At 35.4% G+C, this 17,381-nt stretch overlaps 2 protein-coding genes and 1 non-coding gene across 3 annotated transcripts; 1 reads left to right on the top strand and 2 right to left on the bottom strand.

Annotated features, from left to right (window-relative positions):
• The first annotated feature begins 638 nt into the window (after positions 1-638).
• Positions 639-7,274, top strand: LOC100262924 (F-box/LRR-repeat protein At5g63520). Its single transcript, XM_002283859.5, has 10 exons — positions 639-979; positions 1,112-1,219; positions 1,298-1,390; positions 1,482-1,607; positions 1,954-2,055; positions 2,180-2,219; positions 3,093-3,248; positions 3,623-3,810; positions 4,711-4,829; positions 6,698-7,274. The coding sequence occupies exons 1-10, from the start codon at positions 791-793 to the stop codon at positions 7,158-7,160; spliced, it is 1,584 nt and encodes a 527-aa protein (XP_002283895.2). The 5' UTR covers positions 639-790; the 3' UTR covers positions 7,161-7,274.
• A 1,376-nt stretch (positions 7,275-8,650) lies between these two features.
• Positions 8,651-8,753, bottom strand: MIR171I (microRNA MIR171i). The gene has a single exon (NR_127789.1). It is a non-coding gene; the product is annotated as a microRNA MIR171i (primary transcript).
• A 2,088-nt stretch (positions 8,754-10,841) lies between these two features.
• LOC100257801 (gamma carbonic anhydrase-like 2, mitochondrial) lies at positions 10,842-17,026 on the bottom strand. The gene is made up of 2 exons (XM_002283877.4): positions 16,613-17,026; positions 10,842-11,460 (listed from the first exon to the last, which is right to left on the bottom strand). The coding sequence occupies exons 1-2, from the start codon at positions 16,971-16,973 to the stop codon at positions 11,084-11,086; spliced, it is 738 nt and encodes a 245-aa protein (XP_002283913.1). The 5' UTR covers positions 16,974-17,026; the 3' UTR covers positions 10,842-11,083.
• Positions 17,027-17,381: the final 355 nt, after the last annotated feature.

Here is a 17,381-nt window from a genome sequence, read left to right as displayed (position 1 = left end):
TTTCAACTCTTTCTCTATATCTATGTTTTTTACCAGAACGTTTTAATATTTTATTTTTATATTTTTAGCTTTATATTAGGTATTGAAAAAAAATATTTTTTTGTATTTATAAAGAATACGCCATCAATAAGATAATGACACATGCATTTTTATATTTTATTATTAGTACCATAATTCTATTTATTTGTACCTTCATTTATGCTATGTTTGGTTCCTGGAAAGTACAAAGGAAAGAAAAAGAATGATAAGGAAAATGATTTTTTCATGTTTGGTTGTCCTACGAAAAATATCAATGAAAATTAAATATGATTAAAACTAATTAAAAACTTATGTATTTTTAAATTATTTAATCTTTATATTGATGAGTTAAAATAAATAAAATGAGTTTGAAGTAACAAAAAAAAATAATTTATCAACTTTTAATCTATTTTTTTATTTTTCTTTACTTTTTCTTTCCTTCTACTTTTCCTTTGTATTTTCTTTCCTTCGCATTTTCCCTCAAATTTTCCGGGAACCAAACATAGCCTTAAGGTTTAGAATCGTTACGCGTATATATTCTTCCAACTTTATTTCTACACGCTCTCTTGACATTTTCGATGTGGTATACTTCAATGTGGCTGTAATTGATAGGAACTTCAGAAAATGGACAAAATGGCTGTTGAAGGACTTAAAGAAAAGAGGAGAAAAAAAAATAGCCACGTGGCAAAAAGGGGGAGGGGTGGATCATGCTAATTTGATTTGCCTATAAAATGGAAACGGGGGCTTCACAGAATTCGGGAAAATCCTCAGAATGGAGAGAGGAAGAGGAGGTGGTGTCGCTCTTCTCAGTGAAGATCTTCTTCAGAACATTCTCTCCAGACTCCCAGCCTTATCCTTTGCAAACGCGGGGTGCGTTAGCCGCTCCTGGCGCCGCGCCGCCGGTGACGTTCTCTCTCGCCCTAAGCTCGCCTCTGCAATCTCTCTCAATCCTTCTTTTCAGGTATTGTAGATTATAGACAAGCGCATGGTTCATTTTTTGAATGGACAGCACATCAGTTGTTTGTTTCTCTGGAAACCTAAAGAAAATTTGTTTGGATTTGTGATTTTTCCTTTTTTTTGGTTCATGATCTAGGATGCTGTAAAGGAGGTTCTGGATTCAGTTCTTTCCAGGCCTATTCGTCCTCATTTCGCTATTGCTTGCATTGGCCTCAAGTTCAGCCTGGAACGCACTCACAAACTCGTATGAAGTCTCTGTGTATATGCACAAACACGCATCTGTTTAAATTCGTGTACTCAATTTAGTGAAATTTGGATGCAGATTACGAAGAAATTGGGCTCTGCTACTCCGGTGATTACTTCTGTTGCTCGTGGAATCATTGGTAGTGATGCGATTACTGAGGAATTCAAGGAGGTGAGCTTCTGTATGCTGAATTTATTTGTTTGGTTGGAGTTCCTACTTGAAGTATGGGAATGAGAGATTATCTTGATTTGAAATTCTTTAGGTGAAGTGGGGAGTTGACGTTGAAGATTTTAATTTACCAGCAAATAAAGATCGAGGCATTGTTTTGATTGTTGGTTTTATGCCGGGATTGAAAGTTGATGCAATCCCTCTGTTGCGAGAATTGGAGGTATGGATGCTGTGTTTAAACCTTTACACTGACTTTATATAATTGTGTGCTTTCTTAAAAAATTGATTTAGAGGGAATTCTTGGAGATGTTAGACAGTTTGTGTGTAATACTCAGAGAGTTTGTACTAATTCTGAAAAGGAAAGTGCGTTATTATCAAAGGATCTATGTTGTGAACCTATTCAAATTAGCTGAAGGACACCTTCGAAATTAATTGATGATAAGTCATCATCTTGCTTTCATATGAAAGGTCGAAATGCACGAGTTGTATGGTTTGATATAGGTTTTATTTGGGTGGCAATACACTGTGAAAAGGAAAGTTGACTTAAGGTTTTTGACTAACATCAGGAACCTGGCATTTCCCTTATCGACAAGTTTGTGATGGATATTAGGAATTTTTCTGCTGCTGTTTCGGGTTGCACTTCTCCGACTGGAATTGTAATGTTTGGGGTAAGTTTATGTCGCATGGGGTTTTAGTTGTTTCCATTTGAAAGGAAGTCTGTTCCTTAGTTTCTTACACATGGGTTTTCATTATACCTTGCATTTCTAACACTGGAATTCGGTGATGTTCTAGGATAAACACGCTGACATGAAACCCGTTCTCGAGAAGATGGGTGGGTATTATTCAATATTATACTTTAGGTTAATTTCACTCACATCTCTTGAGGTTTGAGTTAAATACATTTAGCCACCATTAATTTTAAATTTCATCAAACACTTCCCTTACTTTGAGTTAAAGGAGAGGTGAGTGAAATTATCAAATGAAAAGGATAAAGGAGGTATTTGACGAAATTTTAAACTAATTTAGTTCAAACCTTTAGGGAGGTGAGTGAAAGTAACCCTTATCCTTTTTGTTCATCCATTTCAACTTTGTTTAGAATGAATAAGAAAGAAAATATGGTATTTGCTAAGTGAGCTTTCTTTAGTCAGGTTCAGCACTGGTTCATCTATTTCAAAATTAAAGTCTGCTGCCAATACTAATGGGTAGTCTATTTTCACACTTCATTAGCTTTGTACCACTTTTCAACTTTTAGTATGGGTGATTTCTTGGAATTAGTTTCTTAAAGAGATTAGAGTTACTACAACAATATGATGCTTGCTTATCTTGAGCCTAATTAGGTGGAGCATGGCCTTCCTGAGTTGTGACTAGCTTAAGCACTTAAGCTTGATGCAGCTTGAACTTGGCTCTTTTGATTAGTACATGAGTCTAAGCTTCTTAACAAGCTGAGGCCTTGCTGTTTTGAGTGACTTTATTCATTTAACAGTTCTACACTCCAGTGTTAATACCAGTGTGGTATGGAAGATATCTAAATTGACATAAGGAATGAAGGCTATTTCAATCTTGAATATGGCTTATTTATTTTAAAAATAAATAACTATATGTGAACCTAAATAATCATGTGGCTGACAATCTATTCACTAGTCAATTACCACAGTTTTTTTTACTGCTTCTTATGAGTTGTTGCATAACCTCTTGGATGTTGCAGATTATGCCATGTCTATGGAAACTGTCATTTTGGGTGAAGAGAGTGGACATTTTATGTATAGAAGTGGGGATGATTCTAGAAACATCAGTGGGAGTCTAAAAAACTCTTGTGATGGTGTTGCTCTTGTATTTGCTAGGGACAATGATAAGCCTCAAGGTATCATTTGTTTTTCTTATGAATCCAAAAATATAATTAATTGCGATTAACTTTATGCCACCTTCCCCCCCACCCCCCTAAAAAAAAAAAAAAAAAAAAAAAACTATTTTGAAAAGTAAATGCACTCATCATTGTTGCCATCATTGGTGTGTGAAATTAAAAAACTCTTTCTACACTTTTTTTTTTTTTTTTAAATTTTTCATTCCTTTTTTTTCGTTACATAGAATTGAACCTACCTGTTCATGCTCCCATCCCAATTCCTTGCCACCTTCATGGGCCTCTTTCTTCATATTGTGTAATTCTTGTTATGTTTCACAATTCACTCTTCTGTATTTCAAAAATCTTGCTTTAGTTGCATTTGTTCCAATGGGCAGGTGTAGGTGAAACTCAATTCCATGTTGCTTTGTCAACTGGTGTAGTACCTGTTGGTCCCACACACAAGGCGGCTTCCGTTAAAGTGAAAGGCGATGGATCTGAGCGTTCTACATGGCTCACTGCAAGAAAAGAAGGCCTCAAAGAGGCCCTTGATGGTGAAAGACTTCTACATGATATTTATGATGAGGTAACTCTTAAATTCTTTGAGGGTGTCAGAACATGCATTTGATTTGTTAATAAAGATTTCTTTGCTCTTTTCTATGAAGCTATTGATTTGATATGTTTCCGCCAATTTAACTGCTGTCTTTTTGCGGTTGAATTGGGGCTAAATTGATGGCTTGTTGATACTTCAAATGGGCCATGACCATTAGGAAAGTGACTAGCTTCAGAATTCTTGTCCTTGAACAACTTTGCAAGAGAGAGCTTATTGTATCTTGGATTGTCATAGATTCTGTTTGGTTGTATGAGATTTTGGCTGTCATGATGACAAAGGATTTATTCCATAGTGCATAGTTGATGACCATATATGTGATTTTTAAGATATCAGAATTAGGCAGTATCGTTATTTAAACTCTCTAATGTGGCAGTGCTTTCAAAATAGATTATTCCAGAAGTATTTATTTGGGAAGGCAGCAACCTACTGTTCAAGTTTTTGATTTTCTCAAACTCGTTAACGATAATCATAATCATAATGACAGAAGAAAGAAATGCAAAAGAAAGTTGAAATATCTCAACTTGAAAACTTTCAGCAGTCACCTCCTGTTATGTGGAAAGGCGGTCAACTACTGCTGAGGCTTTTGCTCACCTCAAACCTTTTACAAATGATCATAGTGGTATATCATTACAAAAAATTGCAAAAGGAAGCTGAAACTAACTTGAAAATTGTGTTTTTTAATAAAGATGCAGTAATTAGTTTTTTTGGACTATTTTATTTGCATATCTGCAACTAGAGTGTCTTTGTTATTCACAAGATGACATATACTACACCTGTGAAACCCTCTATTAATATTAGTGGAATTTTATTTTTTATTGTTTTTTAGTTTCTAAATTTCTTTCTCTTCCTAAAGCAAAAGATATTATATGGCAGATGGAAAATGAGAATGCTTCTCATGACTTGTACATTGGGGTTACGAAAAGAAGAAAGTGTTCCATTGGGTCTGAGAAGGTGAGGTGGGTAACAACCTTGGAATTCCATGACGTTTTAGGGTAAGTTATGAAAATTCCTTGTCATATTTTGTTGGTCTTGGTTATTTTATTTTCCACTCACATTGTTGCATTGACCTGTGAAAACTAGAAAGGCATCCTATTATAGCATAGACGATAAATGAAGAAAACAATAATCTGATCAATACACACACATGTAAGAACTGAAAAAGTGAAAAGGAACTATAACAATGAATATTAGCATAACTCATTGCTTTGTTGGTGCTATAATTTTTTATTGATGAGATTACAGGTAAATAGAAAGTTAAAATCTAGGAGAGATTTGTTAGAATTAAAAGGCTTTTTATGATGACAGAAAATAGGGGGATAATAGAACTGAAAAGTAAATGATGATAGAAGATACAGGAGTGTAATTGTACTAAGCCAGGGTAGACATGGGATCACAGGTATAAATTATCAATTTGACAGCCAAATTGGTTTTATATTTACCATTACTTGGGTTGTGGATTAAATGGAGAGAGAATTTTGGGAATTTTTGCTGCTTAGACATAATGAAATTGTAGGAAATTTTTTTGCTGCATGGTTTGTTATTCACAATTTATGGCAGTTACCTGTGCATGGAACTTGTGTAGTTTAGATAGGATGGATAGAAAGGTTGTCAGTAAAAGATGAATAGGTTCATGTGTCTGTACGCCCAGCTTAAACAGGTGTGGCCCTTGCTCTGGAACTTCACAATTTTAATCACTCAAGCTTTTGCAGACCCTGACATAGAATGGGAATAAGTCTCTGTTGAATTGTCTTTCTTCCTTTCTCTCTGAATATCTCCTGTATCTTTGACATGTACTTGGGTTGCACCCTGACTTGCACCCTCCTATGGTTGCTTCTTTTTTCCCCCTAGTGAGAAAAGATCTGTTGAACTCAAAGCACCGATCTTAATGTAGGGAGTAATCACTTCATTTCTACCTGGACGATTTCTTACAAAGTTAAACAGGATTTTAATGTGGTTCGACTAGCCATGCCTACATTCATGGATGAGAGAGACCATTCAATTATACTGTAGAGAATACCTCCCTTTTCCACCGGCTATCATTTTTTCTCACTTCTCTATCCACCATGTATAGTATCTCCATCTCATAATATTTTCCACTTATGACCTAGAATAGTTATAGAATTACTCCTAAGAACTTTCCTTATTCTATAAGGAATTTAAAAATTTAATATTACAATGACATTTGAATATATCAAATATTATATACAATATTCTTTACAAAAAGAAACACATCAACTAGGACTTTGTGACACTTTCAAACGCACGTTTTGATTTATTTGTCAATGTCATAGGAGTGCACCTTTTTTGAACATTTCAAGGCAACATATGTTTGTTGCTGTTATTACTGTAGTTATTCTTAGTTTTCATGTGCAGAGACAACAAAATTGGGGAGGATAGCGGATGGAATTCCTGAACCTGAGTAGGTATTGAAAAATTTAGTGTTGATAGGGGTGCTGAATTCCTAAACCCAAGTAGGTTACTGTAGAAAGCGAACGACTTATTGTTGGTTGCTGTGCTTTAACCCCCTACAAACCTTGGCCACTGGGTATGTCACCTAAAAGGCTAAAAGATAATACTTGAATCGTCATAGAACAATTGCGTTAGTTCTGCTGGATGATGATAGATAAGATGATGGGAGAACACTACAATTATAAATAAAAACCCGTCCTATCCTAATATTATAAATTAGCATCCAGAGATGGTTTTCCTCTAATGCCTTGTAAAGTGTACATTCACTGTCTTAACTTAAAGGATTCCATTCCTTATTTGAGGGCAAAAAAGGGTTAATAGAAAGAATGATCATAGATTTAACATTTGGTATGATGTCTCTGAAAATGATTTTTGTTTCTTTGTGGCATAGAGGAGATGAAGAGTACCTCTTTGTTGACGGCGTTGGCATCAAAACTGGTGATCCCTTTCGTTTCTACCGTTCCGATTCTGATACTGCTTTGTCTTCTTGTCGCCATGTCTCTGAAGAGTTCAGAAATCTAAAGCAAGCCTGGACCCACAAAAACAGCTATCATTTTAGGGGTGTTGCTGATGGTGGCGACAAGACAGAAGTGTGTGGAGGTATCATCTTCTCCTGCTATGGCCGCGGTGACTCATTCTTCGGACAAGCAAATGTTGATAGCTCCCCCTTCTTGGAGAACTTTCCTGGGTTTCCCTTAGCAGGGATAATGTGCGGCGGGGAAATTGGGCGTGTCCATTTGAGCTCTGCAGATCATCAAGGTGGTCAGGAAGAAAGCTCCCCCCGCAGCTATCTACACTATTACAGCACTGTTTACCTGGTGATATCCCATACTCCATCGTCTCTGGAGAGTTAGATTTTGCTCATTGCTCTATACATTTTTCTTCAACATTTCTGGAACATGATATGGAGTTGAAATTACGTGTCACTTAATTCTAGCAATGAATATCCTGAATTTTAATCTTATTGATATTTAGGTGTTGTAGGGTATAGAATAGAGCCATATGACTCAAGATTTGCTACCCTTGGATGGATGCCTTGCTATGTGATTATGCCAATATATTACACGTATGAGTCCATTTTCTTCTCAGTATAAAATTAGTGTTACCAACCTCAAATCAATGTGCCGAATTCTTCCTACTTGGTAACCTTTTCCTGGGAGAATTTTAGATTGAATTGGCCCTTTACTCCAACATGATATTGACTTTAGGTTCAAATTAGTCCTCGTTTTTTTTTTTTTAGAAAAAAAAAAATCTAAAATGCAAAAAGAAACAACCAACCACCACCACCATGTTCTAGTTACTCGCAAGTACTCGATAAAGTTCATAGAGGCGGGGGAGGCAGCTTGAACATCCTCTTGAGGAGACCCTCAGGTATGGTTTATAAATCCTAACCCTAACCTTGAAGATTACTCCGAAAACTCACATTGGTAAGCCCTTTTTGAGATGATTCTTACTCTAATGGAAGGTAACCCTTTTGAGAGACAACCTGTTCAAGACCAAATATCACAAAGCTCAACCAATACACTAGAAAAGCTTGAGGATTGATTGGAAAGAATCAAATTAGACCTGTATAACTTTCTTGGATGATACCAAAAACTATTCATCAAAGATAATTAAACTACAGTTGTTTGGCAAGTTTAAAGAAACCTATATATATATATCCCACATTGAAACTGCAACCAAAGCATGGGTGTGCTAATATGAGAATTTTTAACCATTCTAGTGAAGTACAAAAGTGTATTTAATTGCTATAATTTGAAGATATAGGAGAGACATAAGAAAAATCGAACCTTTTATGACTTTCGATATCACACCCATTTTGACCTATTTTCAATCATCATTTAGCCCAGTAACTCCTCTGGCAACACCTTGATGCCATTTCTTGAATCGGGTTTTGACTATCTTATCTGGATATCAATTGGTATCGTGTAATGAAATAAAAACCTTTTATTATGTCTACATCAAAGTTGATTTTAGGGCAGGTTTAAGCAGTCACATTGTTGCAAACCCTCAACAACAGATGTGATACATTACAAGAAAAAATCAAGAAAGATCAAAATGACTTTCTGGGGAAAACAAATTCCAGGAGACCTCTTAAATGGAAAATCTGCAGGCAGTGCTTGCACTCCCAATGAATCATACAAATACCAATTGAACAAATATATAGAAAAGAACAAAAAAACTGAATTGCACCACTGGCTAGAGTTTCATTCCAAGCACTTCTTCAAAAGAAAATGAATGAAAAACTCAAGTGGGAGTTCTACTTTTACCTTTCCAAAGAAAGAAAATGAACCCAGTAGCAGAAAAAATAAAGGGGTGTTGTAAGTGTGACAATTGTGTAGGAGAAGTGAACATGATGATATTGGCACGGCTCAATCAGATTAAAGGACCCAAAACCCTTGGGAGATTTGATTTGATTGAGCCATTCCAACATCCCCACCTTCTTCATACTCACCATTTCTACCAAACCTGACCATGAGTACTGATAAAAAGAGAGCAATATCAATACATATCTTCACATAGCTTGTAGAGATGTGATGGTGATAATGACTAGTGTTTGGAAGGAGAGAAAGAGAAGGAAAATCATATTAGGGAGTAGTGGGATATTGCCAGATTGGTGGTGAGTATATAAGAGGAAAGATTTTGGAAAAAAAATGGAGGAGATCAGCAAGAGAAAAGAATGGTTGAGATGTCCAAATCTTTGTTTCATTTAGAAGAGAGATAATTTTCCATTAGGTCTTCCACACAGCCCATGCTGTAGTGGTTGATGACATTGGCACCCTGTTTAATTACTAGGAGGTACCTTTTCTTATCAGAGTCTTTTTAAAATAAAAAATAAAAAAAATTATTTTTTATATTTTTTAATAATTAGTGCTTCTAATAGTAAACCCATTTGTTTAATTAGACCAGTTCTACTATAATAACATCATCATTGTTATCTTATAACCTCATGGGTAAAATAATAGTTAACCGGTGGCAAATAGATAAATTTGAGAGTTGAAAGTTAAAAAGTGGTATAAGAAGATAAAACATAATTTTTAATAGTGTTTGGATTTTTTTTATTTTTATAAATAGGTAATAAGAACTTTTCAAACTTTAAAAAATAGAAGATAAAATCAAATTTTAAAATGTAGCAACATTTTTCTATTTGTTGAAGCAACTTTCATAAAAAAAGTTTTAGGTGGATTACGACAGAAAAAAAAATGAGTTTTATAAAAGTCGTTTTTTAATTTACGTAATAAATGGATTCATATGTAATAAAACATTTATGGGTATAATATAATTTTTTTTAAATTATGATTTTGACTTTAACTTAAAATTAAAATAAATAAATAAAAAATATTATAAATAGGTTTATGTATGTACTTTTTCCTTCTTTAAATATTGATGTCATAGTGGACTTATATTCCAATTTATGATGAGTCCAAGTTTAATTAGGTGTTCCAACTTTGCAAATTTGCAATGAAGTGGAACACGATATGCTCCACAACACATAATGTTATGGTGGCCAGCCCAATTGGATATATATATTTTTTTATTTGGTCTGACCTTGGTGGGATTATGTGCCATTAAAATTATACGTATCATCAGTAATATCCTAATAGGCCCTACTTACCCCTTGAAACCACCCTAGAAGATTCGTTTTAGGTCATCATTTATCAAAATGTTGGAAGTTTTGGCTTGCCCACTTCATTAAAATAATTGGGTATTCCAATCATTAAGTACCCTTCACTTTTTGGGCCAAATAATTAGCGGATGGGATCATTTTAGGCAAGATTCATAGGATTTATGGCCAAAAGGAAAGGATATTCAAGTTACCAATGTAACATTTCATAACTCTAGAAGTTTCATTTTTATTAAAGTAAGTGATATTTTATGTTATAATATAAGCTTTTTAACGAGGGTGTCATGGGGGTGTAACATTTTCTTGACGAATTTTTGGAAGGTGTCTAGAAAGTAGAAAGACTAATGAGAAGAGAAAATAAGGAGTATTTACGAGGAGAAATAATGAATAATTGATGTTTAGAATTGTTAATGATGGGGAAGCTTCGTATGAGTGGTTGGTGGATCTCTCCTCCACTAAAGACACAAAGAAGCCATAGATTCGCTAGCCAGTATTATTTGCCTACCATATACCTAATATTTTTGTCTTATTTTCTCCGTTCTCTAGTGCTTGTTTTATATAAAGCCCTAAATGGAATTAGATTTGACACCCGCTTGAGACTAGACAATTTGATCATTTGTCCACTAGGTTTCACTACTACTATGTTATGGAATTACCTTTTTTTATTTATTTTTTATTTGATTACCGGTCAATTCAAATTTAACTCCAAGATAAAGCTAATTGAATATGATGGTTTATTGAAATTATCAAATCCAACTTTATTTGAGCTTATTTTTCTAAAGATGTTCACCGACCCGAAGCCAGCCCGAATGGGTTGATCCCAAAATTTTGGGCCAAGGTAAGGGCATCGTCAGCCCAAGCCAAAAGGGTCCAGGCCTAGCCCATTTACATGCCTAATTAGTAACTCAAGTTACTTAAAAAATTAACATTATCAGCATTCAGAGCCTCAATAGAGCTTCAATACAAATCACTCTGCAAATTTCTTGAGTCTCGCTAGACACCAGTATAATCCAGTTCTTCTGCTGGGCTTCAAAATCAAATAAAAAGACAAGGACCACCAAAGCTTTTTACTAGTCTTTGGAGACTTTGATTATTTCCCTTTAAGGAGAACAAAAACAAACTAAAAGATACAGAGCATGGTATCAAAGATCATCAAATTGAAATCCCAAAGGACTTCTTCAGCTTCTCGACCTCCAGGTATGCTGTTGAGTAAGGGAGGAACTCTGAGAAATGGCTTGTGCTCAGGTCATTGATAGCGACAGCAAGTTTAGGGATCTCTAGGGTCTCTTCATGGGTCAGAGTTCGGACAAACCTTGCTGGGTTCCCAGCCCATAGTTCACCCGTTGGTATTCTTCTTCCTGGGGGAAGAACAGATCCAGCTTCAAGGATAGAGTGGGTCTCCATCAAAGAACCTTCCATAAGGATGGAGTGTTGCCCAACAATGCACTCAGGTTCGATCGTGCAAGACCGCAACAGACTGGATGCACCAACTGTCACATACCTCTCGATGAATGTGTGTGCTGGTAATCCTGATGTATGGAAAGAAATTGAGTATCAACTGAAAAGTCCTCAGTAAAGATCAGATAATATCATACAGGATTTGCTTGTGGGTTTGTTCATGATTTATTTTTATGTTCAAAATGAAAAAATTGTGATATATGTATTACTATCTTAGTTATAGTTTGCTTGACACAATAATTCTCATCAATTATCTGCACATGAAAGAGATTTATGAATATCTCCAACAACATCACATAACAATTCACATTCAAAGTATGGACCTGTGCATCTAGAGAACAAAGACAAGCATCATATGACAATGCAAGAAGAAATATGGTACCATAGCAGATCTAGGAAAGATCAGGTTGTATGGTAATCAACTTTGTTGTCAAATTTACAAAGAGCTGATTCAAAAACTACCAGCTCTCACAAAATAACAAAATATTGGGAGGATGCAGAGGAAAGCAAACTTCAAAACTAATATAAGGTAACCCACTTAATTTTCAAACATCTGAAGAGCTGATTCAAAAACTACCAGATAACAAAATACTGGGAGGATATCAGGGAAAGCAATCCTCAAAAGTAGAATCCTTTGTCATTACTAACATAAGTGAGTATATAAATCATCATGGCAGAAGCAGCAGGAGGTGCTAATGTTGTATAAAAGAGCAACACCAGACACCCTACTAAAGAAGAATCTTGCCAAAGCCTTCTTAGAAGTTGCAAGCCACAAGTTTCACTGGACTTCCCCACCAAACCCTGCTCAGGTTAGATTAGGTAACCTACTATAACATAGAAATTTGAAGGAAGCTAATAACTGAAAGATAGAATAGTGAGATCCCCAAACAAACCAGAGAGTTTATGCCTGTGATGGGCATAACCAACTCCAAACTGGGAAGCTAGCTATATTATACGTGTCAACTCTTGGTTTCTTAAGGAAAAAAAAGCAAAACAAAACAAAAATGAAATTCAGAAAAATGATCAGTACAAGATGAAAAAATGCAATCAACAAAGGTTTTACATCAGAGTGTAAATTTCCGTACCCATTCACCAAGAAACCTAATGGCAGTTTGCTTGCATCAACTCCTTAATAAGCCATACATTAGCTTATTCTAAGCCTGGTGTGCTCGCCCCAGAGCCCATGTGGTCAATTACCATCTCACTTTCCAGCCTGAGGCACCACAGCAATAATGGCTGAATGGTGATTGCAATGCTTTTAGCCCCTGCCTTCCTCACAACAAGACCTTTATATCTATTTTTTAAAAATGCCAAAAAGGTGTACAATCCAGGTACATCCAAGGTATGCAGGCACGCAAGCAACCAAAGATAAAAAGGAGAAGTGCTAGAGCCTCAGTCAAGGCAGCCTAAACCATTGATAAATTCTATTGAAAAAAAGACCTTTTCCCAGATGAGTTACACTCCAGTGTTCAACAAAAGAAAGATATCAAACTATTTCTTTCAGCTTCCACTCCAGTAACTTCAGTCCCTTAAAATATCTTTCACTATGGTCCTTCCAAATACCCTAGGATACACAAAGAAAGGCTAACTTCGGTGCTGTTTGTTTTTTGGCTGAATAGAAAAAACCAAAATATTTAACTTTTTTATTTTCAACTAAAAGTAATCTATTGATATTAACCAACATAATTAAAGTGAACTTGTTATGTTTAGTTATATTGATTGATATCAACAGGTTACTTTTAGCTAAATAGAAAAAACCAAATATTTTGACCTTTTTTATTCAGTCAAAAAACAAACACCACTTTCCACACCTTCCTTTTGCCTTTTTTGATCAATGTTCCATGCAGCTAGCAAAGACCTCTTGCATCTTCTCCACGAAAACAATGGTACCTGGAATAACATTAAAATCATGGACCATAGCTTTTGGGCCATTGGAACATGCAAGTGCCACAAATCCCCCTAACAAAGCTCCTAAACTTTAAAATCCATCTATATATTCTAGGATGATGGGGTGTGATGATGATAAATCTCCAAGATATACATCAAAAAAGAGAATTAATATCAGTTGGAATTAAATTGAGATTAGTACTAGTTAGAACTAAATTAAGATTAGTATTTATTAGAGTCAAATTATGAGTAGCTAGTTTCGTTATAGGAGAATTAAAATTAGAGTCATAATAGGTTATTAGAATCTTAGTAGACTTTGGATTTCTTAGAGAAGCCTATAAATAGAGCCAATTGATGTAAACCAAAGCAATGGATTGAAAATTAATAATATCATGTTTTATCGCATACTTTACCATGTTCGATGGTGAAACTCCACTGATTTTCTTCTAGGTGAGCTCCTAAAAGGCCTTAGTACAACTCCAAGGTTCCTATCCCTTATTCTCCCTATCTTTTTTCCCTATATTTTTTAATTTTATTTTGCTACCATAAACTTTATACCTTATTCCTCTCCTTAAACCCTAAAAAAATAAAAATCCTAATTCACCTATTTAATTATAGGCAACCATCCTAGTGTCGCTCTACATCAATTTTGGTATAAGAGCAAAAGTTTTTGGCTTGAAGACATATGCAATTGAGGAGCAAAGCAACATTTTTTTATAGATAAAGAGAAAGATAAATTAAATAGACACGCCAAAAGAGTGACTTAAGGTTACAACTTTTTTATGCAACTATTAATGAACATACCAAGGCTAAATGATGAGAAGGATTGACGATGTACTAGCATCTTCTAAACTCGTGTTACCTGCCAAAGGAGACTATGTATTATGATTTTTTATGGAGGTAGTAGTTCCAACTTAGCTTTAGAGGAACTTGTTGAGAAGCTTAACCTAAAGACGGGAGAGCATCCAAATCCCTATCAAATAGCATGGGTAGATAACATATCTATTTTGGTGAATTCTCATTGTCTAGTAACATTTAATTTTAGTAACAATTTTGAGTTATCAATATGGTGTGATGTTTTGCGAATGAAAGTTGTTCATGTTGTGCTTGGAAAACCATGAATTTTTTATGAAAGGGTCCAACATGATGGATATGAGAACAGTCACACACTTATGTGCAATGGGCATAAGAAGATCCTTTGTCCAATAGAGGAAATTCCATCATAGCAATTAGAGGAAAAATTAACATCCTTGAACTCGGAAGAGCCATCAAATATTCCCATTAAGAGGTAATTTGAAGTTGCAAGTAAAGAGAAAGAAATTGTCAATGATAAATCTAGAATGTAAGAGGTAATGGAACTGATCCTAGAACAACCTATAAGAGAGCTTAACGAAGTTGCAAAAGCTTTAGAAGAACCAATGCTTGACTTTCCAAGGCAGAATATTATCATGATTCATGACAAACATGAAGAATCCTATGATCATATAATAAGAATTGTTGAAATTTCTTTTTGATTATAGGGAATTCAAGAATCTTAGATTCTTCTACAAGACAATTTACAAGAAGAGTGTGGAAAGCAACTTGCCACAAGCTTGTTGATGATACATAATTATTTCGACAACCATCAACTTATTTCACAACATTGGAAAATCTTTCAAAGTTTGGTACTTATCTTGCATGAAATTGAACAAGTTTAAGAGATCTTGAAATCCTATTTTATCATGGTAAAGAGTTGAAAAAGAAAGAAATGGTGGAAGACATTGCTCGAAATTTCAATTGGCCGTGGAAAATAACTAAAACTTGAGGTTGACTTTTTTTTCAAGTTGGGGCAATTGATGAAGATGAATTTCCAAGATATACATCAAGAAAGAAAATTAGTATTAGTTGGAATTAAATTGAGATTAATACTAGTTGGAATTAAATTAAGATTAGTATTTTTTTTTATAGGTAAATAAAGGGCTTGCACTAGAAACGCCTAAAAGCAACGAAAACAATACAAATTAAGATTAGTATTTATTAGAGTCAAATTATACGTAGCTAATTAAGTCAAAGGAGAATTCGAATTAGATTGATGTAAACCAAAGTAATGGATTAATGATTAATAATATCATGTTTTCTTGCATACTTTGCAATTTTCAATGGTAAGACTCCATTGGTTTTCTTCTAAGTGAGACTCTTAGAAAGCTTTAATGCAACTCTAAGGTTTCCATCCCTTCTTCTTGTTATTTTCGTTCTCTGTATATTTTTATTTTATTTTACTATAATAAACTTTATACCTTGTTCCTCTCCTTAAACCAAATAAAAAATAAAAAAAATAAAAGCCCTAATCCACCTATTTGAAGGCAACCATCATAGGGTTGTCCTATATCAAGGTGTCTCATAACTTTACTAAAACCATTGTGATAAAGGAGGTATGATGTGGCATCTTAAAATTTTGCAAAACTCATAGTCCATACCTCACAGGCATGGGATTTCAAATATTCCGGCCTCTAAATAATCATCCACCATTATTCAGGGACCACTGACTTCAGAGAATCCCCAATAAGAAACGATGAGGCTCAAATAATCGTTAACCCAGATGTTTTGTAGTACTAGTTAGGAAGAAAAATATCATAAAAAGACATCAATTATAGACCTCACAATATAGCAATAACATATCCCTAAGCCATCCTCACCAAGACCCTTCTAATTTTCAGCCGAATTAGGACACAAAAAGTTCCTTATAAGGCAGAGTAAACAATACGGGGCTGGACCTCCTTAGAACAAATTTGAGAAATTTCACAGGTTAGACAATTTTTAGTTGCCCCATAATTATTGATTTTGCATTTTTGAGCTCGAAATAAACTAAACAATATTTCAGATTGCATAGCTTCTGGCCTCTACTGATTCATGTTGCAGGCTTTTGAATCTACCTAACTGCTAACACTAAACCCTAACTTTACCCTCATGCAGGCAAGAAAAATTCAATTCCAAAACCATATACAGTCACTCTTCCAATTAATACAGCATTAAAATAAGCCATGTGGAAAATCAAATTTTCCTTAGACGAACATTATTTGCTACCAAAGAACGCCAATGGAATCGTTAGAAATATCGATTTCCACAATCCTCTGTTTGGTTGTGAATTGTGACGCAAATGTAGGCTACGACAACTAAACTTCTAAACTTTTATAAACATTCATAGTTTCTGATCTCAACTAACCCTACGACAGCCTATTTGGCTTATTAGTTGAACACAAAACAAAACAAAAACCCAACATCTTTTATCTCTTTTATCTCAGTTTTCTCACCAACCAAACAGAAATAGAAAAATCCAAACAATAAGAAAATCCTGACCTGTAGGAGAATTCCAAGCAGCGTGGATAACACACCTCTCCTGAATATTACAGCAAAACCCAATGGTGATCTTGTTGAGATCGCCGCGAAGAACGGAGCCGTTCCAAACGGACGATCCGTCCCCTACGGTGACCTGGCCGGCGAGAACGACGTTGGGAGCCACATAGGCGTCGACGGCGATCTTCGGGAGCCACTGCCCCAGCGGAATTATCCTTCTCTGTCCTCTGTAGTCCCATTTCACTCGATCCGGAGATTCTCGTATCGCTGCCGCGGATTCGACTGCGTATCCCCTCCAGAGAAGCGGCTGAGCCGTGGCCGTGGAGGTTAGGGCTTTTCTGCAAACTCGAAGCAGACTCGCCATTTCTCTCCTCTCTCTCTCAGGCTCTCAGCCGACTGGCTTTGTTGCTTAGGCTTGGTCTCATTTGGACTTAAGACATGATATCATTTGGGTTGGGCTCTTAATTGGGCTCGTAGGGCCCGATATCCTTAGGGCCCAAAGTTCTTCGAGGTTGGGCTTGGAAATGGGGTCCAGGCTTGGGCTAGCCATGGCACGAGGCAACTTGGGTCATGGAAGTAACTTTATATCATTTGACTGGCCCGAGCGCCAACCAATGTTGGACTGGGCGTAGCCTTTCACAACCCGAACCAGCCCAATATGGTGTAATGTTTATATTATTATATTTACATGATATTCTGTTTTTTCTAAAAACCCGAAACTCACAAAATATTCTTGATAAATTTCTTTCAAAATTTTCATAATTTTTTACTG

This window comes from Vitis vinifera, chromosome 17, assembly GCF_030704535.1.
Source record: "Vitis vinifera cultivar Pinot Noir 40024 chromosome 17, ASM3070453v1".
In the NCBI taxonomy this organism is placed as follows: Eukaryota; Viridiplantae; Streptophyta; class Magnoliopsida; order Vitales; family Vitaceae; genus Vitis; species Vitis vinifera.
This window is presented reverse-complemented; position numbering and strand designations above follow the sequence as displayed.

Excerpts from the sequence above, each read along its gene's own strand:
- LOC100262924 (XM_002283859.5), top strand. The coding sequence starts at position 791 with ATGGAGAGAGGAAGAGGAGGTGGTGTCGCTCTTCTCAGTGAAGATCTT. Across the intron at positions 1,391-1,481 it reads TTACTGAGGAATTCAAGGAG|GTGAAGTGGGGAGTTGACGT; the intron begins GTGAGCTTCTGT and ends GAAATTCTTTAG. Across the intron at positions 4,830-6,697 it reads GAATTCCATGACGTTTTAGG|AGGAGATGAAGAGTACCTCT; the intron begins GTAAGTTATGAA and ends TTTGTGGCATAG.
- LOC100257801 (XM_002283877.4), bottom strand. The coding sequence starts at position 16,973 with ATGGCGAGTCTGCTTCGAGTTTGCAGAAAAGCCCTAACCTCCACGGCC. Across the intron at positions 11,461-16,612 it reads TGCTTGGAATTCTCCTACAG|GATTACCAGCACACACATTC; the intron begins GTCAGGATTTTC and ends TCCATACATCAG.